The sequence below is a fragment of the Macrotis lagotis genome, chromosome 1, assembly GCF_037893015.1.
Source record: "Macrotis lagotis isolate mMagLag1 chromosome 1, bilby.v1.9.chrom.fasta, whole genome shotgun sequence".
NCBI classification, from domain to species: Eukaryota; Metazoa; Chordata; class Mammalia; order Peramelemorphia; family Peramelidae; genus Macrotis; species Macrotis lagotis.
In genome coordinates this window covers 642879483-642901649 of record NC_133658.1, presented here as the reverse complement: position 1 = coordinate 642901649, position 22167 = coordinate 642879483, and the positions used below count along the sequence as shown (strand labels likewise).

The 22167-nt window shown below is 41.7% G+C and overlaps 1 protein-coding gene across 1 annotated transcript; it reads right to left on the bottom strand.

Annotated features, from left to right (window-relative positions):
* Positions 1–1544: 1544 nt before the first annotated feature.
* VPS11 (VPS11 core subunit of CORVET and HOPS complexes) lies at positions 1545–15444 on the bottom strand. The gene is made up of 16 exons (XM_074215226.1): positions 15250–15444; positions 14841–14989; positions 14603–14738; positions 13788–13951; positions 13038–13285; positions 11822–12023; positions 11084–11235; positions 10602–10788; positions 9771–9917; positions 9467–9655; positions 6496–6657; positions 6167–6306; positions 5872–6074; positions 5603–5774; positions 2308–2530; positions 1545–2143 (listed from the first exon to the last, which is right to left on the bottom strand). Exons 1-16 carry the CDS (start codon positions 15416–15418, stop codon positions 1979–1981), a joined length of 2808 nt encoding a protein of 935 aa, XP_074071327.1. The 5' UTR covers positions 15419–15444; the 3' UTR covers positions 1545–1978.
* Between the last annotated feature and the right edge of the window lie 6723 nt (positions 15445–22167).

Sequence of the window (22167 nt, the reverse complement as noted above, 5' to 3'; positions counted from 1 at the left end):
CGCGAGCGCCCGTGACCCGTGTGGCGGCCGAGGAGGCCGCCCCGAGCCGCCCCGCGAGGGCAGGGAGTCCGGGCCCGGGCTCGGCGCGCACCCAGGCGCCGGGCGCTTATCGGATCCTCATTGCCCCGGGCTCCGGGCAGGCCCCGCGGGCGTCTCCGGGGCTCGGAGCCGTAGCCTTGGCTCGCGGAGGGGCTCTGGAGGACGTGCCGACCGTCGCGTGCCCGAAACGTTGCCTTGTGAGAGGCGTGGGCCCGCAGGGCACGGAGACCAGAGGGCGGCTCGGGGCGCCGGCCAAGCTGCCCGCGCTGTGGGCGAGGGTCAGTGCAGGTCACGCCCTTCGACAGAATCTAAGAAAATCTCCCCGAATGGGGAACCTGGAGAGTTCCGACTTGCCCAGACACCGAGGAAAAGCTAGATAACCACTTTTTTTGTCCCGAAGAACTAGTCATCAGTCATTTATTTAGTTGCAAATTATGTGTTAGGTGGAAAGGATGAAGCAAAAGAACTTGAGGATAATTATGCTTTTTTACAAAGGAAGAAAAAATAATGCTCAGTGTCTGGCAATAGAGACTTCTTAACTGCTATAAGGGTAGATGGTTTGTCCAAGGTGAGTGGAAGGGAAGGAGGAAGAGAAAGGATGGGAAGGACTGTTAATGCAGGCCCTTTGCTGAGTGCTTTAAAACTTTTTCTTTACATCCTCACCCTAGGAGGGAGGTGCTGTTAATCCCCATTTTGCAGTGGATGACTTGCTTACTCACAGCTGCTTAAGTGTCCAGGGTTAGACTTTAGCCTAGGACTTCAACCCCAGCACTAGCGCTCTACTTTGACAGAGGTTAACAGGATCCCAAGTGGCAGAGCCCCGGCTAAAATCCCAGTCTAATGACTTTCAGTCTAGTTGTTTCTCTGCTATTTTGCAAGGCACCCTAATCTCCAAACCAGCACATGTAGATAATCTAAATGCAATTTATTTGCAGCTTTGTTAAAACTGATAGGGTGAGATAACAGCAGCTAGACCCTTTCAAAGAGGGATGAAAGATTTGTTAAAAATCATTTATTCTCTACAGTCCTCCTTCCCTTCCATTTCAGTTTGCAGCCAACATATCACCTCCTAGCCCCCATGACAAGTCTCAGCCCCTTTAGATCCCTATGGGAATGATGCCTAAAATATTTTCTGACAAAACAGAACAAAAGTGGTCTTGGAGAGGGTGGCTAGGTGGCGCAGTGGATAAAGCACCTGCCTTGGAGTCAGGAGTACCTGGGTTCAAATCTGGTCTCAGACACTTAATAATTACCTAGCTGAGTGGCCTTGGGAAAGCCATTTAACCCCCATGCCTTGAAAAAACCTAAAAAAAACAAAAACAAAAAAGTGGTCTTGGGAGCCAGTTTCTGGATATCCCTGAACAGCAAACAATAGTTTTCTCACTTCACCTTATTTAAGAAGCCAAGTGTTCCATCAAGCATAGGAATGATGTAGAGTAGCACCACACCCTTCAAGAGTATCTCTGAGGCAAGAGGTAGGACAAGGAGTGCACTGGGCAGGTACATTAGAAAGGGCCAGGAAGGTCTTGCCTTTTTATTTACAAACTAGACTTGGACTCAAGCAGAAACTGATGTTTTGGGCAAAGAGGAAAGTAACTATGTCCATAGATACAAAGAACTTCCTTGGGTAGTTTTCCATGTTCCCATGGGATTATTATGAGGACATCCTTCTCTGTGGCAGCAGTCAGTACTAGGAAGGAGCAGATTAAAGAAGGGCAAAGGAGATGATGAAGAAGTAAATCTTCACTCCTAAGTGTTCTGAAGTCAGAAATGGGGAATAGGCAGAGGGGCAGTTACTCTCTAAACTATTCTTTGGGACTTCCCAGCAGGGAAGCATCTTTGTTCATTAAATTAGTCCCTGAAGCCTCTTGTTATTTGAATCCATCTATATGCATGTTTCATCTGCCCTCCCAACATCATCCTTCTGTTCAAGGTGTCCTTAGGTTCCTCGCTTAGAGTGCATGAGCAAATCTCTTTGTAGTCCAGCCTCCAGGCTGGTGCCCACTCTGCCCACAGGTGGATCAGTCAGCAGGGTCAACTTGTTGAAGACTCCACGTCCAAAGTAGTCAGCAATAACAGAGAAGCTGTCATTGGAGTACTTGAGCTGGCAGGCAGAAGAGAGAGAGAGGGGAACAGTTAGAATAGGGCAAGCAAAGTTAACTTGCTTAGTCACTCACTCACTCCACTGCTACCCTCTGCTCAGATGGCTCAGGACCCAAGAGTGGCTGGGATGGGTACCAGTACTTGTCCAGCACTTCCATTCCATACCTGATGCTGAAACTGATCATGCAAATCCCGTTTTTGCTCCTGGGCCCGGATCATGTCCATAACCTTGCGATTCTCAGGGAGGCAGGTGGGGCAATCGGCATCACTTTCTGAGTAGCTCTCAAAACAGTGTTGGTGGAATGAATGTCCACACAAAAAGTGGACAGAGGGCAGCTCCAGAGCACTGGTGCAGATACTGCACTTTGTCTTCTGGAAGATCTTTGGGCTATAAACAGAACAGAAGAGGGCTAAGATGGGAAAGTAATGGCACAAAGGACAAAAGTCATACAGCAGATAGCAGAATTGAACTTCAGTTAAGTCTTGGACCATAACCATTACCCATAATCATATTATTTCATCTTGGCAACTCAGAAAATGATAGAGGACTTAATACTAGGAATAGTCTTAGAAATCACCTAATTTTATAAATGATGAAAATCAATATCCAAAGTCAAAGTAATTGGCACATGGGCAAAAGTCACACAGGCTATGGCAGAGCTGGAATTTAAACCAAGGTTATTATCTAGCTCTACATCTTTATTTATAAAACTCAGTGCTACCCCCTAAAACGTATATAGTACAGGATGGGGCAAACATGGCCAGAAAAATTAGAAGGTATAACTGGACTGAGAGCTAAACAAGAACCATAAGTAACAAGTCTAATAAAAAAAGCTCCTGCAATTTGAGGCTGCATTAATTCAAATCTAGGTTCCAAAACAAAGTTTCTTTGGTGGCACCATATTCTTAGACCAAAACTCAAGCAAATCTTTGACCTTTCCTACAGCCTGCCATGTTGTCACACCAGTTCTACTTCCAAAACATCTCATGAATCTCTCTTCCCATTTCCTCTCCCCTCCACCTACTCTGGCCCTCATTGCTCTCCAAATTACTTCAGCTACCACCTGAGGCCCCTCTCCCACCCAATCCATCCTTTTATAATTTTACTCAGTGTGGGCTTCAAAGCTCTTCACCAACATCTTTTTTTTTAGTTTAGTTTTTTTTTTGTGGAGAAACAGGGTTAAGTAACTTGCCCAAGGTCAAACAGATAGTGAGTATGAAGTGTATAAGCTTGGATTTGAACTTGGGTCCTAATGACTCTAGGCCTAGTGCTCTATCCACTATACCACCAAGCTGCCCCAACCCAATTATTTCTCCTTCCAGTGATATTTCATATTGCCTTCTGAATCCAACAAAGGCTAAATGTACCTAAGATTTGTTGTTTCCTGACCTTGCTCTGTTCCTATGTATTTCCCATGCCTGCCTGGGGGAAGATGCCCCCAGGCCCCTCTTCAGCTCCCAACATCCTTCCCCTGTCTTCACTTAAGGCCCAGTTCAAACAGGTTCCTCTGTAACTGATTCAAGGTGATCTCCCAGTTAGCTGTGGGCCTTCATACCAATGTTGTCTTTCTGTCTGGACAGGCAACGTGGCAGTGATCAGACACCCTGGAGTCAGGAAGCCCTCAGCTTAAAGTCCAGCCTCTGACACATGCTAGCACAGAGACTCTAGGCAACACAACTCTCTCAAATGCTAAGTTGCTGGAGCTGCTGATTGGCATCAGTTTCCTTTAGTTTATATCAATGAAATTCTAGATAGGGGAGGGGAGGGAATTTGTATTACTATTGAGACTCAATCTTTAATTAAATGTTAAACTCAGGACCCCACAGAATAGGTCTTTGAATGTCTATGGAATGATTAGCACCTGTGGGTGCTCAGGGGCTGGGCAGATCACATTGAAGCAATATCTTCTGGTCAGGATGCCCCACTTCAGTGGCTGACAGGGATAACGAAAGGGTTCCATTCAGATGAGTTGAATGACATCAGGAAGTTTAGCCCCAGAAAAGAAGTGCAAAGATAGGGAGGAAACTGTGAGTATGGAAATTTGCTTGTGTTCTCAGATACTTCTCCCTCAAGGAGTAGCTTCATTCCACCAAGATATAGCATAAGTGCTATTTCCTGCAGCAAGTCTTTCTTGGTTCCTTCCCTCCTCTCCCCACCCCACTCCCAAGTACTTTCCTCCTACCCATAATACTCCACACTTAACTTCTTTGTACAGATGTATAGTATCTGTACACAAGCAAGCATTATTAAGTTTATATTTATGTCAAATTTTTCTTTGTTTCCTTCATTAGAATGCAAGTTCTTTGCAGGTAGGAATTTTTCATTCTTTGTACTGATAATCCTACCACTTAACAGAGTGCCTAGAATATGGAAGGTACTTAGGAAATACTTGAGGCTGTGCTGGTGGGGTCCCCCCCCCACTTTTTAAATCTTTTGTTTTGGGTCAGCTTAATGAAGAGAAGAAGGAGGGATCTGTTTGGAGATAGTGATGATGATGATGAAAAAAGTTAGCAGTGACATTTTTAAATTATTTAAGGAAAGGTGTTCAGAGACATGACAGTTGTTTTCAAACACATTAAAGTTGAAGTGCATACAGGGAGTAGACTTATTCTGCATCTCCCTGAAGGAAGTGTGTCCAACCTTGAAGGGGGTCTACTGTTTGTTGCTGTGTGGTTGTATTCCTGGGTAGTATGGGTTCCACTGTATTCAAAAATAAATACTGAATTCTGTATACAGCCCTTGAGGGGTTTTTGTTGGGCAACTGAGCCCAGAAAAGCTAAAAGGTTGGACACCCTGCCCTAAAGGATAGACCCAGAATCCCAAAGGATAGAAGTTAGAGGGAGAATGACTTCTGCTTCAACATAAAGGAAGAATTCCCTAACAGAGCTATTCAACCACGGCACGGACTGGCCCGTGACAGAATTAGCTGCAGGAATACTGGGGTCTAGAACATAAAAAAGGATTCACATTTGTATTAAATAACCTAAGGGGTTACTTTCAGTCTTAAAAGAATATGATTCTCAAAAACAGCAAGCAGCCAAAGAAAAACAAAGTCCCAGAGCTCATAAAAGGTTTGTATGTTCTAGTGAGGAATTTGCAGCCTAAGGACATTTTCACCTAGATTTTTTCTCAATTACGTCCTAAATTTTCTTTAATGACAGCTTTCATTATTTATGCCTTCTCTGTATTTCATACTAAAATATTTTGTCTGCTACAGTCAACTGTAAGGTTTACAGATGATCTATAACAAACTTTATTTTAGGCTTAAAATTCCTCTCACCCAAAGCTGGTTTTCTCATAGTATAACAGTTCTCTCTTGAGGCACAGAGTTAAAAATGAATTTTATTAAACCATGACCATTATTTGATCCAAGAAAGAGGCTCAAAAACCCATCATAAATCAAACTACTACAAAAATAGATCTATAACAGATTCTTTCCCACACCTAACCCCCAAGTACCTGGTCTTCAGCTCCTGGATCTCCTGGCGTATGCGGGTAGTTTCTTCCCGATACCTTCGCACCCGAAACTCATCTTTCTCAATCTGTTGGCTCTGCTTTTGCAGTTTCTGTACCAGATAGTCCTTGATGACAGACAATGTGGCTGTCGAGTTGTGAGCCAAGGTCTGCACCACTAAAATGAGAGGAGAGCAGAAAAAGAAAGGCTCCATGAATTGGCAGAACCTTGTTCAAGGATACCCAGCTCACAACATCCCAGGTCTCTCACACACCTAAGAGGGGTGGCATGAGGTTCTTGCTCTCAATGTGTTTGAGCACAGCAGCAACATATTCCTTGCAGTCTTCTTCCTTTCGAGCAAAGTAACTGAGTGCTTGTTCCCACAGAGAGGGTTCCTGTTCCCCATGCCGTTCACAAACGGCAATCACCTGTCGATACTGCTCATGCTGCATATGATAGTGCATGATCTGCTGGAACCTTGGGCCAGGGAAGGGAGTGAAGTCAGTGGCCAGCCCTGAGAAAGAGACTCCTCCTCTTACCCCAACTTCCCTAATGTTCCCAAGTCTTACAGTTTTCCTTGCTCATAGAGGTAGAGGACTCCATCTTGAAAATCATGCATCTGGCATAGAACCAAGGCCTTATCGAAGACACTGGAAAAGTGACCACTCTTCAAGAGAGAAAGTGCTTCAGCATGGAGCTTCTCCTTGACCTAGGGGAGTATGAAGAAAGCCAATGTGAGCAATAAATCAACTATCCCACACTCCCTAAATCCCCTTCACCCAATAGAATCCAGTCTTTTAATGACTCCAATACATTTATCAATCTCCTCACAAGCAGCCAAACCAATCAAAAGATTTTAAACCCACCAGTTGTCAATGACCCTCCAAAGAGAGTTTACCTGTGGATCCTTCTCATGAGCCCAATTCTGTAGTCTCAACTCTAGCAGAGTATCATAGACACCCTGGGATGAATCTGCCTGAACTTCAGTCATATGCTCTAGGAAGGCCTTCAGTTCCCTTGGGTTGTTGGCAAAAATAGGAATGAATTCCTCAGAATTGGCCTGGAGAGGACAAAGTGAAAAAGGATAATTGGTTGGACAGACTGGCTTGGCTTTCTTTTTTTTTTTTTGATGAGAAGTTTGGTTTATTTCTTTCAATTCCAGTAGTTCAGCAAAAAACAAATTACAAACAAACTTTAACAGAACAAAATGCCTTTAGCAAAGTAACTATAAAAGAAAACCAGAATTGCTCTAATAGTTCAGTGGTATTCTGTCATCAAAAACTTAGAAAATTCAAATAAAGCCAAAATATTACAATATAATCAAAATTAAGCTACTTTTACATAAAGTAAAAATGTAGGTAAAGGAAAACTACAAAAGGACAAGGGCACTGTATTGGGCCACAAAAAATGTTTTACATATCTTAAAGTAGCCTAACGAAGAAAATACTGCTCCTATGGTATTTATGCCTTTAGTGTTAACGGTATAGTTTAGACACTATGTGCAAGAGACAAAGTGCACAAAGAAGATAGAATGTATAGAATCTATATAATGGATAAAGTATCCACACAAATGAGATAATGAAGACAATTTTCAATTAGTTCTTCCTGAACAATAGCTGTACCCACCAGAGTAATTCTTTTCTCTGCAAATCATCATAACTACTTCCAGTTTCTCTTCACTACACTGACAAATCTCCTGCAGCCTTCACCTAGGAAGAACTCAACACCTCCCTCCTGAAGTATACAGCAATCTTAAAATATTTTAACATTTAATATACTCCTAACAAAATACAATACCTATGTGTATAGTACTTATTTTACTCATATAAACACTATGCTCAGCAGAATAGAAACTAGAAAGTGAGGACTTGTACACAAATGCTAAAAAGGATTGTCTCAACAAAATTGAACATGCCCACATCAACAGAACAAAATTAGGATGGACTGTGTGGGCCCTAATATGCAAAATCTCATGAAGGACTTGGGGATTACAACTAGATTCTCTAATACTAGATTCTACTAATATATTAACTGCCGAAGTACAGCTATTAATTAACATTAAAACCGAAGAAGTCAAATAAAACTACAAAACCAGTCTTTCAACTTAAGGATGCAAAAGTGCAAATGTCAAAACCACAAAAATCTCGATGTTACATTTCTATTTCAACTTTTGAGCATGTTAACACTGACTTCTCTATCACAATCATATGGAACGGTATTAAGCATGAGCATCTGCTTTATAGCTAGGTCTCTTGAAAAGGCTAGCAGCAACATAAAAAGGACCTGAAGGTTCCATTAGTACTCCTACTTTAAACAAAGAACAGGAAATGGACTTGTGGATTCATCCTTTAAAAATGCACCAAATCTCAACAGGCTTGCAAATTTTGTAACATTGTAAGAATTACATTTCTTATAGAACTCTTTAAGAGTCCTTTGGTAGGCAGGCTCTTAAAAGCTCAATCTGTAGAAGAAACCAATGAAAGTAAGATAGTGAGATAATAAAACTGTCACCTTTCAAAATTTGTATAAATGTTTGAAATGCAATGCTAATTATGAAGGCAATTTATGACTTGAGATTTCAGATATACTATTCTGAGAAAAATATCTCTTCTAAAAAAATCTAATTTTTGTCTATACCTAAGGAATGTACTGCTGTAACTTTTTGAAAGATTACAGGAACACAAATCTTAAGTATCAACAGGCACAATTCTTGATAGGACAGGAAATCTAGATTCTGTTCGGTGAAGACACTTATTTGGTTTGAATTGGAAAAGGACTGGGAGTGGGAAGTGGGGAGAAGAGAGAGGTTGTGCAAACAATTGAATGTACATCACAGAGTATTATTGTAGCTCAAAGTAGGTCAGGCCAGGTGCTTAAAATTAAGTGGGCTACATTGGTTTAGAACTTAGTGGACTACTATTTAAATTTTAAAATATTAAGACTCTAAGTTGACCAAAAACTGGATAGATAGAAAGGAGCAAGAATTCTTAGGGTAATCTTTAAAAAAAAAAAATTCTATTTTCTTTTGTTTCTTTACTCAAAGGGAATGTAATCTGATAAAGTTCTTTCAAGATTTTGCCCCTAATTTAGTGACTGATGCCAAAATGGTTCCTAGTTGTATAAAAAGACTGATTCTCCTTGTATGGTGTCAAGCACTGTTCCCAAGTACTGTACTTGCTTATTTATCCACAATAAACTAAAGCTTTTTTTAAAAGTCCATCTAAAATGTATACAAAACAATGAATTCTGAAACATCTAACACAAAATACTCACGTAATACCATTTTTTTCAATTTTTTATCATGCATGAATTCTGACTATATCTTCAGTAGAATTTTAGAGCTTATAAGGAAATAAGAGTAGCTCATTCACCCTTTCAAATTACCCAGCATGCTTATTATGAATAATCTCCCCTCCTTCGATTTCAATCTGCTCATAAAGCCATTTTCTGTTATAGCAACACTTGGCTCCACACTTGTTAGAGCCACAATTGGGACATGCGTAGAAACAGCCCAGGCAATCTTCATCAAGGCAGTCGCAGAGATCCATTCCACTCAGTATCAGGAGGCCCTGACTGTCATAGACTTTGCTCTTTGGTGGAATCACTTGCCTGTCTGAATTGGTTGCCTTGGTTTGCTGCCTTTTTTCTCTCTTACCAGTTTCTGGAGTAAATTCAGTTTGCTTTCCTGGATTTTCAAACTGCAAGGACCGCAGGGCTTTTGCAGTCCTTCCCTTGCCCGGGCGCGCCCGGCTCCTGCTGCCCCCCCCCCCCCTGCCCCAGGGCCCGAGGATGCCCACAGCCGCCCTCCACCGAGTCCTGGCTTGGCTTTCTTAACAAAGGACAACTACTAGCTTCAATGTCCTCCTCACCCTGCAGCCAGGTCTGTCAATATCCACAGCAACCTCTGCACAGGGCCGATAATCAGTGCACAGGACCTTCAGCAATTGGGTGGTCTGTTCTGGCACATGGTGCATGAGGATCTTGCCATACCGTTTCATATTGCTTTCTGCTTGCTCAAAGGGCAGCTTCCCAATATACTGTAATGCCTCCTGGTAGTTCTGAGAGAAAGGAAGGGTGAAATTATACTCTGGCCCAAGCTCACTGCTTCCTCCTCCTCCTCTGGAGTAGCATGCTAGGAAGGCAACTGTCTCCTGAGCCTAAGACCCTGCTCACCTTAATGTCCTCTAGCTGAACCTTCAGGTACCATTCATGATGAGCATGATTCTCAGCCAAATACAGGGCATGGGAATAGTAGCCAGCTTGCCGAAGGACCTTGATGGCTGTTTCTACATCAAAGTGTACTTCACTTTCACTCTTTGTCTATCAGGAAAGAGAAAACAAAATTATTATTATCATCAAAGAAGCAACGGAAATAGTGGAAACTGAACCAAACATGAAGCAGAAATATCATAATATTCCAGGCTCAGAAAAAGACCTTTTCACTTTTTTTTTCTTGGAGAAACCTATGTGTGAAACACAACTCTAATTTCCCCACATCACAAATATAAGACATATATGGAAAAAATTAAGCTTCAGGTGGTGCCTAAGGAGAAAAAAAAATACCAGGAAAGATAACCTGTTGTTCTGCTGCCTCTCACTTCCAAGGATAATGAATACTTCTCTGCCCCATTGAAGAAAGAAAATAACAATACCAGCCTCATGATATTATTGTGAGGATCAAATAAGATTGATATATGTAAAGTACTTTTAAAGTCTTAATATAACGCATGCCAACTATTACTGAAGAATAGTTTAACTATGTATAGCATGATTCTTTTTTTTTTTAGTTTTTTTTTTTTTTTGCAAGGCAAATGGGGTTAAGTGGCTTGCCCAAGGCCACAAAGCTAGGTAATTATTAAGTGTCTGAGACCAGATTTGAACCCAGGTATTCCTGACTCCAGGGCCAGTGCTTTATCCACTGCACCACCTAGCTGCCCCTGATAGCATGATTCTTAAGAGATGCTCCTTTTCAATACTTCACCCCCAATCCCACCTTCCCAGCACCTTGATGAATTCTTCTAGCTTGGAGCTGTCCTTGAGCTTGGTGTAGCAATTGAGCAACAGGGTGGTATGGTCAGCATTGGCCAGTGACTGCCGGTGTAGGGTTTGTAGATAAGCAGTTAAGTTGTGGATTCGTTGGGCATCCAGGAATTTTCGGATCACATAAGATGGTTCCAACTTCCCTATGGTTCTGAGAAAATGTACGTTAAAAAGAAATACCATCACTTAACGCAAAGAAAGAGAAGTAAGGAAGAAGGGTCAAACTATAATTATTAACAAAATGAGCTCTTCTGAAATAAAGGATGTTCATTTCTACTGATTTTCATGCTAGTTGACAGAACGTTAAAATCCAGATGTTCCTTCCCTCCTCAACCCACATCTTTTTTCTTATTTAAAAATATCAAAGTTTCTCCAATCTATGATTTGTTCTAGGTTGGCTGCCCCAACCTAGAAAACTTCCTGTGTAGGTTCAATGCCATACTGACCGGATGTACTGCTGAACAGCACCATCATGGTTTCCCTTGCTGTAGAGGTGGTCTCCATATTGCATGAAGATCTGTGCCAGACCATCGCTGTCCAGGTGCTGGCTTTTGGCCAAGTTGATTGCCATCTCAAACAAATTCTTTTTGAACAACATCTAGTGCAAGGAAGTGGACAAAAGGGAGAAGTGGCACTAGGAAAAAGGTTTCCCCAAATTGCCTCTCAAGAGCACAAAATCTCCAAAGCTAAAAGCCTCCAAATACTGAATCTACCCAAAATGTAGAAGATTCATTAAAATAATTCATAAGTCAACCTGAGAATAATCTGCATTCCAAGTCTGACCCTAGACAGAAGCTGGCTCTCCCAGGAATGCTTCAAAAGAAATCACTTCTGGGGGCGGCTAGGTGGCGCAGTGGATAGAGCACCGGCCCTGCAGTCAGGAGTACCTGGGTTCAAATCTGGTCTCAGACACTTAATAATTACCTAGCTGTGTGGCCCTGGGCAGGCCACTTAACCCCATTTGCCTTGCAAAAACCTAAAAAAAAAAAAAACCACTTCTCCTCAGGACCCCAACCCGGACCATTCACCTTGCAATAATATCTTAGGAATGCTAAATAAAATTGCAGAAACTTATAAATACCACCATCTAGAGGAGACAGCCCAGCCCAGAGGAGAACACCCTGATCCTGGAGCCCCTGCAGCTGATTTCCTAGTGCCTGCTCCAGGGAACCTGATGATCTTGCCTCCAGTTTAGTCTGTGTATCCTTTTCCTGAAGCACATGGACTCGCCCATCCCGAGTTAGCACGTACAAAGAGCCCCACTCAGCAAGTACATCCACCACATCCTCAAAGACAGAACTATAGGCAATGAATTTGTTGCAGAGATCATAGATGTTGAGGATCTGCTTGTCTGCACTCTGGGAATCCCTGCTGGTGAACTCTGACCTGTACAAGGAGAAGTGAGAGTCAGACCAGATTCAGTCCTACTTCATTTCCCCTCCCTTCTCCCCATTTTTCCTTCACTACTGTCCCTCAATATTATCCCTTAATTTACAACAATCCATCTTTTATAATCTCTAAAAGGTTTATCACAAAACACTCTGCTAGGAAGCATATAGAGAAAGTTTGTATCTGGTCCTCCAAATAAAGACACAGCTATCAGACACTGATGAGATAGAAAACAAGTGAATTCACTTTGTGTGTGTGTGTGATAAGTTGAGAAAGGAATAAATAAAACAGATCTGAAAAAAATACCAGAGACCAACTACCACTCTGTAAATGAAGAAACAATCTAGCCATAGAACTCAGGCTAAACACAATCACTGATGGGTATTAAGAGTCCTCAAATTGACACAACCTTTCCTTTCTTAGTGGAAGGTTAAGTTAACAAGAATATGCAGTTGTATATACAATCTCCATTCCTAAATGCTTGGGGTTGTTTTGAAAAAATTTTCAAGAAAGAAATTTTGTGTTTTGATTATTAGCTGTGTTAAAAATCTAATAAAAAACCAAACAAATATTTCTTATATACAAAAAAACCTAACTGAAAACATTATACCAATGTCAGGAAAGCAAATTTATGACATAAAGACTGTCCCCGCCTTCCCTCACTTAAATTTTTCTTCCAAACTATTTGGTCCTAAGATTTACCAGTACTGTTTCTCTGACATCTCCTTGCCTGAACTACATTTATTTAGGTGGCAAAAAGTGGAGACCAAGGTTTAGTTTCCTGCTGATGTTTGGTCCACAAGGAATGGGAAGCAAACACCCAAAGTTAAAAAATTCTAGATAGAGTACTCTAAGCCCTAAGTGTTAACCAGGGGAAAATAAAAGCAAAGTGAAGCTGGCAAAGTCATTAAGACTTAAATTCAACTTGTCATGGAAATTTATAGCTTTTTTCCTTCATATCCCCTCCAAACTTCTTGGTCCCCAGCTCCTCCCTACCCCAGGCCTCCTTACTTGGGTGAAATCTTGCGGTCCCGGGAAACAATAACAAGGTAGCCACGGAACCAGTGGGCAATGAGCTTATGGCCCTCAAAGGCAAAGCAAGGGCCACGTTCATCAGGCTGATATAAGTAAACACACTCATCCCCAGCAACAATAAACTGCAGGTCCTGAGAAGGATCACTTAGGGCTGAGCAGCGCAGGCCACAGCCATGAGTGTCTAACTCTATCCGAGGGTAGTCCTTTCCAGACAGACTGTAGGACTGCAGAAAAAGAGGAAATACATGTAATCACATAAGGATCTTTTTCCTTAATCTACCCTCATTTATAGGCAAAGACATTTTCCTCCTTTATCTACTAAGAGACAGAGGGCTTAGCTCAAGACAATTCCTAAGGGGTAGTGTAATCAAAGAGATCACATCTTTGGAGCAACTAAAGACTAGAGAGGTTAAATGACTTATCTATGGCAACTTGTCAAATCAATGGCAATAGTAAGACTAGAATCCTGCCCAGTCTTCTTAACCTGGAGTCCTTTGCTTCCTCAAAAAGTCAATAGAGAAGCAGAGTAAAGGCATTGGATGAGGGTTAGAAAATGGAGAAGTCAAGTATCCAGAATCAATTCCTCTACTTTGGGAATTTGTTAATCATAATAACCTCATAACTTGAGTAACAGAAAAAAAGAAAAGGGAGGGAAACATAAGCAACACAGAAAGGTAACAGTCATTTCCCCTGATTGTCCACCAAGGAAACAATCCAGACCCATACCTGCACATTTTCTGTTGTTACCACGAACAAGTGGGTAGTCTTGCCTGCTTGGCGGAAGGCCAGCCCAGTGACAGGATAGCTGCCTTTGTGCAAAATCTGGGTCTTGCTGTGCCGGTCCCTGGTGATATCACCCTTATTAAGGGTAACACTGCCATCTGTAAAGCCTGTAGAAGGTAATCAGACAGAAGGTAGTTAAATGGGTTTAAAGAAAGCAGAGAAAGGAATGGGGATCATGAAACATGGTCAAAGGGAAGAAATCTCTTCCAAAATACTCTCCTTTAACTCAAGTTTCCTATAACATGGTCAGCTGGATGGTTTGATATATTTTTCAAGTCAAATCATCAATTACCTATGTGCCAATACTAAATCCTAGTGGTACAAAGGAAGAGAAAAAAACAGTCCTGTGTTCTCAAGGAGTTCAGTCTAATCTGGAAGCAGATACAGTATAGAACAGATAATCCCAGAAGGAAGGCATTAAATCAGAAAAGACTTCTTGAAAAAGGTAAATGAATTAACTGCCTGGTCATTCAACAGACTTAATAACAATAACAATAATAATAATAATAATAATGAATGTTACTGTGATTTATAAAGTTATCAAGTGGCAAAAAGGGGTTTTGAAGCCATTTATCTGATTTCAAGTCCAGTGCTTTCACAGATATCAATCCGTGCAAGACCATGTGTACAGATATGTGCTTAATAAATGATAACAGAAGCCATAACTGAGCTATCTAAAGAGCTCTGAGGAATTTGGGCTTATTAAAAGGTCCCACATTCTCACTGTCTTCCATCTTAATTGACTAGATTGTGCTCACCAATAGCCATAAAGTTGAGATTCTCGTGAACTGTCAAACAGGACACCACGGTTGGCTCTGACCCTGGAATGGCAGGGAAGATGCGAGTGCAGAGGGGATTCCCACCATCTCTCTTCTCCAGATTCCAGACCTTCACCTGTGGTCAGAGCTCAGGCACATGAAACCCCGGTCCCCCTTACATCAACACTCGCTTCGCCTGCGACGATCCCTCCCTTCTTTCCTCTCCCCTGGCTCTTACCAGGGGGTTGATCCCCTCTTCGTCCTCTCCCACGGATGCCAGGATGTTGTGCTGTTTCAGCTGATAGAGATGGGTTACCCGGAGCTTGTAGGCCTGAAAGCCCGTGAGCTGCAGGGAGCGAGGCAGGAACCAGATCTGTCCTTCCATGTGTTCAGAGGAGTCAAGGATCCGTATCTACCTTACCCCTCTCTTAGATTCCCCACCTTACAACCAGAAACTCAGAAGCGATGAGGAGGGGCCCAACCCGGGCAACCTCAGCGCCTCCTTCGTGCCCCAGCCCCTGGAGGAGGAGGGACCCTCTCCTCTCGGATCCCAGGGAGGGGGGCAAGGTCCCTTCTCGGCTCGGGGGCCTCGGAGGTCGGGGACTCCCCCATCAGGGAGGGGGCCGCCCCGAGCCATGCAAGGATATCGCCGAAGACCAAGCTGCCCCGGCCCGAATCGCAGACGGTGATGCCCGGAGGAAGGCTGAGGGGCCTGGCTGCCCCGGGGCCAGGCCCGGCCCCATCGTTCCCCGCCGGATCCTTTACCAGCTCCTTGTCAAAGAAAACGAAGCGGCGCCACTGGAGGTAAGCCGCCATAGCGCCCCCCAGCCGACGCCCTCTCAGAAACAGTCACGTGAGCGATGCCCAAAGTCACATGATACTGGACCGGGGGCCCACGTGAATTGGGTTGTGTTTGCCCAGCTTCCGGGTTACAGTCACTGTCACGTGGGGGTCCTCGGCCTGGCGGATTGGCTGAAGAGGCGCGGGGGGGGGGCTCGTTGCCCAGTTCTCACGCATTGTTACTTTAGAGAAAGCTCTTTTCGGGGGCTGGTACCTCGAGCTTGAGGGGCCCGATGGGGAAAATGGAGAAGAGGGCTCTTACGCCGGCTGCTAGTTCCTGGGGAAGTGCTCGTCTTTCATTCAGGCTAGAAGTATGTGATTAAGCGCTTGAAGTACAAATATGGACGGGTTTGAAAAAGTGTAAACACATTTTACTAATAATCATTTGGAAAAATGCTCAACTTCCGTTTACTCATCAAATTGTCAAAAATAGTTCAATGAAATAAAAATATTGCATTAAAAAATTGAATACGATGCAATTATTAAATTTTAATACAATTAAATGCAGTTATTGAAGTTTCAAACATTAAATTCACCAAATTGACAAAAATAATTAGATGCAATCACATCCGTGGATTAAATGTACACAATTGATTTAATTGCAAGCTTGTAAATGTGGACAGGGACGCTAGATGGAACATTAGCTGGAACTCGGGTCCTGGAACCTGGAGGGGCCTCAGATGGTAACTACCGGACCCTGGGCAAGTCACTTAAAGTTTGCCTCAGTTTACTTTTTGTAAAACGAGATAGAGAAGGGGATGGCGAATCACTCCGGCGTCTTTGCCAAGAAAACCCCAAATAGGATCACAGAGTTGGGCGTGACTGAAATGGCTGTCCTGCAATCAATCTGAGAGGAGACGGTAAAAGTTACAAAACTAGCCATACACACTGATGTAATTATTGTATGGCAGGGAATGTGCCTAGTGGAAAATATTGGAAACGAAGAATGATGTGTCCGAGCATTTTCAGAGCAGTACCATACGAGTGGTGAGGGGAGAGGGGGCAGAAAGTTGGTATAAGCCCGCCTGGTTTCTGAAATCACGGAACAAAGCAGGTGCCTGAGGTGAAGAGGGGGCGCGGGTGTTTACAAATAGTCACTGGGGGGGGGGGTGGCTTTATAAAGCGGGAAGGAGTTCGACTTCCGGGTGGAATTAGAGGGGCAGCTTGCCATTGGCCAGCGGCAATGTTGGCCGCGCCTGCGGGACCTATGGCGAGCCCTCTCTCTGTGGGCGGGGCCGGAAACTCCTTCCGGGAGCCCAGCTCCCGGTGTACCCCTGGCAGCCTGGCCCAGTGGGCTCCGGGATGGCGGGGAGGTCTCCAAAAGCGCCACGGGCTTCTGCCTTCCTCTTGCGTGTGGTGGGAGGGAGGAGGAAGCGAAATTAATTTAAAAAAAAAAATATGCTTCAGTCTACATACAGACACCATCTGTTCCTTCTCTGGGGATGGATAGCATTTTTCCTCATTAGTCCTTCAGAGTTATCTTGGATCATTGTATTGCTGAGAATAGCATTTTGTTGTTATTGTGTGCAATGTTACCCTGGTTTTACTTTTACTTTGCATCAGTTCATATATGTCTTTCCAGGTTTTTCTGAGAACATGTTGTTTATCATTTCTTTATTGCAAGGCAATGGGGCTGAGTGATTTGCTCGAAGTCATATAGCTAGATAAATATTAAGCATCTGAGACTGGATTTGAATTCAGGTCCTCCTGACTCCAGGGCTGGTGCTCTATCTACTGTACCACCTAGCTGCCCTCCTGTTCATCATTTCTTATAGTACAGTAGTATTCCATCACAATCATATTCCACAACTTGTTAAGTCATTCCTCAATTGATGAGCATTCCTTCGATTTCAAATTCTTTGCCACCAGAAAAGAACTGTTATATTTTTGTACATATAGGTCATTTGCCTTGTTTTTTTATCTCATTTGGAATATGGACCTCGTAGTGGCATTGCTGGGTCAAAGAGTATGCATGGCTTTATAGCCCTTTGTGCATATTTTCAAATTGCTCTGCAGAATAGTGGAAGCAATTCACAACTTCACCAACAATGCATTGTCTCCCCTCCAACATTTGTAATTTTCTTTTTCTGTCCTATTAGCCAATCCAATAAGTATGAGGTAGCATCTCAGAATTTTTTAAATCTGCATTTCTTATTCAATAATATCACTGAGATTTGAGATAGTTCTCAAAACTAAGACTAAGGAAGACTGTCTTCATATACTACCTTTACTTACCTCAGTTTCCTCAATTGTTACATGAGCATAATGATAAACACCTTGCAGGACTGTTTGAGGATCAGATGAGATATTTGTAAACAGTGCTTAGTATTTACTTATAAAAAGTGCCTGAATTATAGGCACTTATACATGCTTATTCCTTCCCTCTCCTTCCTTTTGATGAGTTCAAGAAAAATAAGCTTGGTACAGAAGTTTGAGGCTGAAGCAATGAAAGACTTCCACTCTCTAGAAGAACATTGTAGCACTCATTGCCAACAGTAAAGTGGCTGATGAATTTTTTTATTGCATTAATGGAAATTCCTTAAAAAAAAAAATAAGGGGAATTGGCTAATCTAGGTCTGATTTTGACTTACAAGAGGCAACTGCTTCCCAAAATGGAAATGATAGAACAGACTTAGTGATAAAGAAGGAGGAGAAAGTTGAGTATGATCTAAAAACATACCCTACTTTTTGCAACAGGATTCAGAAAGAGAATAGAAAAGATTCCATGGCTCAAATTTCTAAAAGGAAAGCTGACCCAAGAGAGGTGAGAAGCCCTGAAGAATGAATCTCTAGGGGCGGCTAAGTGGCTCAGTGGATAGAGCATCGGCCCTGGAATCAGTTGGACCTGAAGTCATTCGGACCTGAGTTCAATTCTGGACTCAGGCACTAATTACCTAGCTGTGTGGCCTTGGGCAAGCCACTTAATCCCATTGCCTTGCAGAAAGCTTTAGAAAAAAAAAAAAAAAAAAAAGAATGAACCTCTAAAGACAAATAAATTATTACAATGGGGGTGGCTAGGTGGCGTAGTGGATAAAGCACTGGCCCTTGGAGTCAGGAATACCTGGGTTCAAATCCGATCTCAGACCTAGCTGTGTGGCCTTGGGCAAGCCACTTAACCCCGTTTGCCTTGCAAAAACCTAAAAAAAAAAAAAACTTTAAAAAAAATGAAGAAAAAGAGGCAAGCTTTCTAAAGAGACTAAGATGGTTGGACAGAGATTCAAATTATGCACCAGCTCAGGTTTAGAAGAGACATGCAAATAAACTGAAAGCAAGGATGGGTGACTGAAGGAGGATATAGAAGTGGTATGATTCCTGTAAAAACAGAATTAGGGCTCGTTAAGCTCAAAATTAGCTTAGTTATGTTTTGTTATAGTTGTTTAGTCAATTAGTCAAGTCCAATTCTTTGTGATCCCATTTGAGGTTTTCTTGGCAAAGATACTGGAATGATTTGCCATTTTCTTCTCCAGTTCAATTTGTAGATGAGGAAATTGAGGCAAACAGAGTTTAACAAATTGCTCAGGATCCCATGGCTAGTAAATGTCTGAGGCTGGATTAAAACTCATGAAGATAAGTCTTCCTGATTTTAAGCCCAGTCCAATTTCCTGTAAATACTGTGCAAGTTCAAATATTAAAACTGGCAGGTGCCAATCCAATCCACTCATTTTTCAGATGAGGAGATTAAGAGATGAAGTGGCAATACTGGGAAGTCACTGATCAAATTATAGCATATGAACTTAATGGGATATCACTGTAAAAATGAGAAAAAAATTAAGTAAATGAAATGACTACCCTCCATCACATAGTTATTAAGTAGCAGAATCAGAATTTGAAATTTGGTTTTCTATCTCCAAATCTAGTGCTTTTTTTCATAATACCACGTTGCTTTTATGTTCATATAAGGGGATTTTAGATGGGGGTTTATGAACCATATGAATGTAATGGAGTATTAATGCTTCATAAAAAAAATGATGAAATATTCAGAAGATGAATAGGCAAGATCTTTAAGATCCAATGTGTCACATTGGATAGAGCACCAGTCCTGGAGTCAGTCCAAGAGTTCAAATCCGATCTCAAACATTTAATACTTAGTTGTGTGACTTTGGGCAAATTACTTAACCCCATTGCCTTGCAAAAATAAAAAATATATATTAAAAAAAATCTGATTGCTAGGGAAGTGAGCAAAACTAGGAAAATGGTTTAAACAATGACAATATTATAGAGGAAAAACAACTTTGCAAGACTTTGGAACTCTGATTAATGAAATGATCAATCTTTAGCCCAGAGACAACTCACTTCCCCCATTTCTGTTAAAAAAGTAATGGGACTTAAAAATCCAGAATGAAACATTTATATTTGGACATAGTCAATGTGGGAATTTGTTCTACTAGAATATGCATGCTTGCTGTGAAGGTTTAAAATTTTTTTCTTGTTTTAAATTTTTTTTTAAATAGTTGGTTTTAAAAATTGATTAGTGAGGGTGAAGTAGAAGGGAGAGAAAATAAATGCTTAAATTAGTAAATAAAAATAAAAATAGGGAGTAAGATAATAGATAACCTTTAAGTTCTGAAATAATCCTAGCTACTCCTCAAACTATAAACTCCCTTTTTGCGTCCATTTCTAATCTACTTTGTTTTTATCAGCTCTATGAATTTGTTCAGTAGGGGAGTTATTAAGAGATAAATATGATTTATTCGTATGACCTATAACAGATTACTCAATGTTATGGGGAGGGGGTAGGAAAGGGAACCTAAAAGCTTACAAAAAGATGAAAGTTGAAAACTATCTTTGCCTGTAATTGAAAAAATAAAACAATACTTTAAAAAAAGCCAAATAGGAATAGCTAAATTATTTAGATACAGAAGTTGAAACCAGAGAAATTGTCTCTTATCCAATATCATGTCAAAGTCAGAACACCAATATTGAACCTGTAAAACAGATTCTCAATAGATCCCTGGAGGAGTGTCATTGGCAAATCTTATTATGGATTTTTTTTTTTGTAATAAGTCATGGAAAGTGTGAAGGGAGTCATGGTAGAGACAGTCCACCTGAAAAGCTGTTCCTCAAATTTCAGTTGGGAATCCTGGGTCTGAAACAGCAAAGTTCTTTGGAAGTCAAATAAGACTCCCTCTTCCTATATACTCTGTAATTAGATCTTCTGGGTGTGTGTCTACACTGACACTTCTAGGGTATCATCATGGGTTTACCTTTTGCCTCAGTTGAGATGATTAACTAAAAAAGCTCTGTGTTTGTGTGTCTGTGTGTGTGTGTGTGTGTGTGTGTGTGTTTATAAATATATTTGGATTTATTCAATATAGAAAACATTCTCAAAGCTGAATATACAGCTTTTTAAAATTAACTTATAGGTAAGAGAATGAGGACTGGAATTAAAAACTTTAGTTAGCCTTTATTCTTCATAATTATAAGTGCAGTCACTCAGAGGCAACAATACAAGGAGTTTCTGGCAACTGTTCCTTCCCCTCCCCCAAATTGTTACCTTTACTAAGAGAAAGCTGAATATACTGTAGTTTCAAGTGGAAAATTTTCTAATGAGAGTTCCCTAGCTCCCCCTAGTAGATTTTTCCATTTCAATGGATAGAGATCAGTATTAAAATGAATGGGAGGACTTGAAAAACTTATCTTCTCTCTAAAACTTTCCTATTCTGTGGGAATAGGGAGAGGAGGGGGCAATGGAGGAGGGGGAGGGGGGGAGAGAGAGAAGGAGAGGGAAAGGGAGAGAAACAAAGACTGAGACAGAGGGAGGAGGAGGAGAGAAAGGGGAGGGGTGGGTGGGGAGGGACAGAGAAACAAAGACAGAGAGAGGGAGGGAAGGAGAGGGAGAGAGAGAGAGAGAGAGAGAGAGAGAGAGAGAGAGGGAGGGAGAGAGAGAGAGAGACCACAAAGACAGGAAAGGAAGAGAAAGAAATTAAGAATTAAGCTAGGGATTTAGAAACGACATTAAACAATTCACCAGTTACTGCTTAGTAACTGATAATTAAAAATTGCTAATTTCCCCTGCTTTTTTTTTTCAGTGTTAAAACCCTGGCCTATGAAAAGGAAAACAAGCTCCTTGAGATTAGAAATTAGTTCATCCCTTGTGTTTGTATTCCCAGCAAGTCGAACTAGGTCTGCACAGCAAAGTTCTTTATAAATACCTGTGGAGAGAAAGTTTGCAAAGAATCATTCTTAGTTTTGTTTTGTTTTTTTAATTATTCTTGTTCTTAACTTGGTGCACTGAAACACCTTTGCCCTTCATTTCTCTTGGCAGGACTTTGGATTCTTTACTTGAGTCAAACAGACTTTTGGATAGGGCTTCCTTTGATACTTTCTTCTCATGGTACTGCCTTCCAGGATGGGTGTATGACAATTCTTGCAAGTTATAAAATCTTTATGGAGCTTGTCCCTGCACCATGTAAATAGACTGCTCAACATTCACCCCACTAAGAAGCTTTTCTTAACCCTACCTAGTTTCCCCTCATATTTAGGGATGAGATTTTCAAGAGAACTGAGTTTACATGCCCTTGTTCATGTGCTACACTTGTTTACAAGATTCTTCTCTTTTTTCTTCTTTTTCTTGTCTCCAGTTTCCCTAAATCCAGGGGATTATGTCCTTCACTCTGATCCTCTTCATGGTGTGCTGCATATAGTGGGTCCTGATGGAGCTGGCCGATAACTCAGAACAGGAAGTAGTGAGCGCAACTGCTTAGAAGCCTCAGTCTAATCTTTTC

Coding starts and splice junctions, on each gene's coding strand:
- VPS11 (XM_074215226.1), bottom strand. CDS start 15,418: ATGGCGGCTTACCTCCAGTGGCGCCGCTTCGTTTTCTTTGACAAGGAG. Junction 5,775..5,871: donor CCTCATGCCACCCCTCTTAG/GTGTGTGAGAGA, acceptor CTCTCATTTTAG/TGGTGCAGACCTTGGCTCAC. Junction 2,144..2,307: donor ATGATCAGTTTCAGCATCAG/GTATGGAATGGA, acceptor TCTGCCTGCCAG/CTCAAGTACTCCAATGACAG.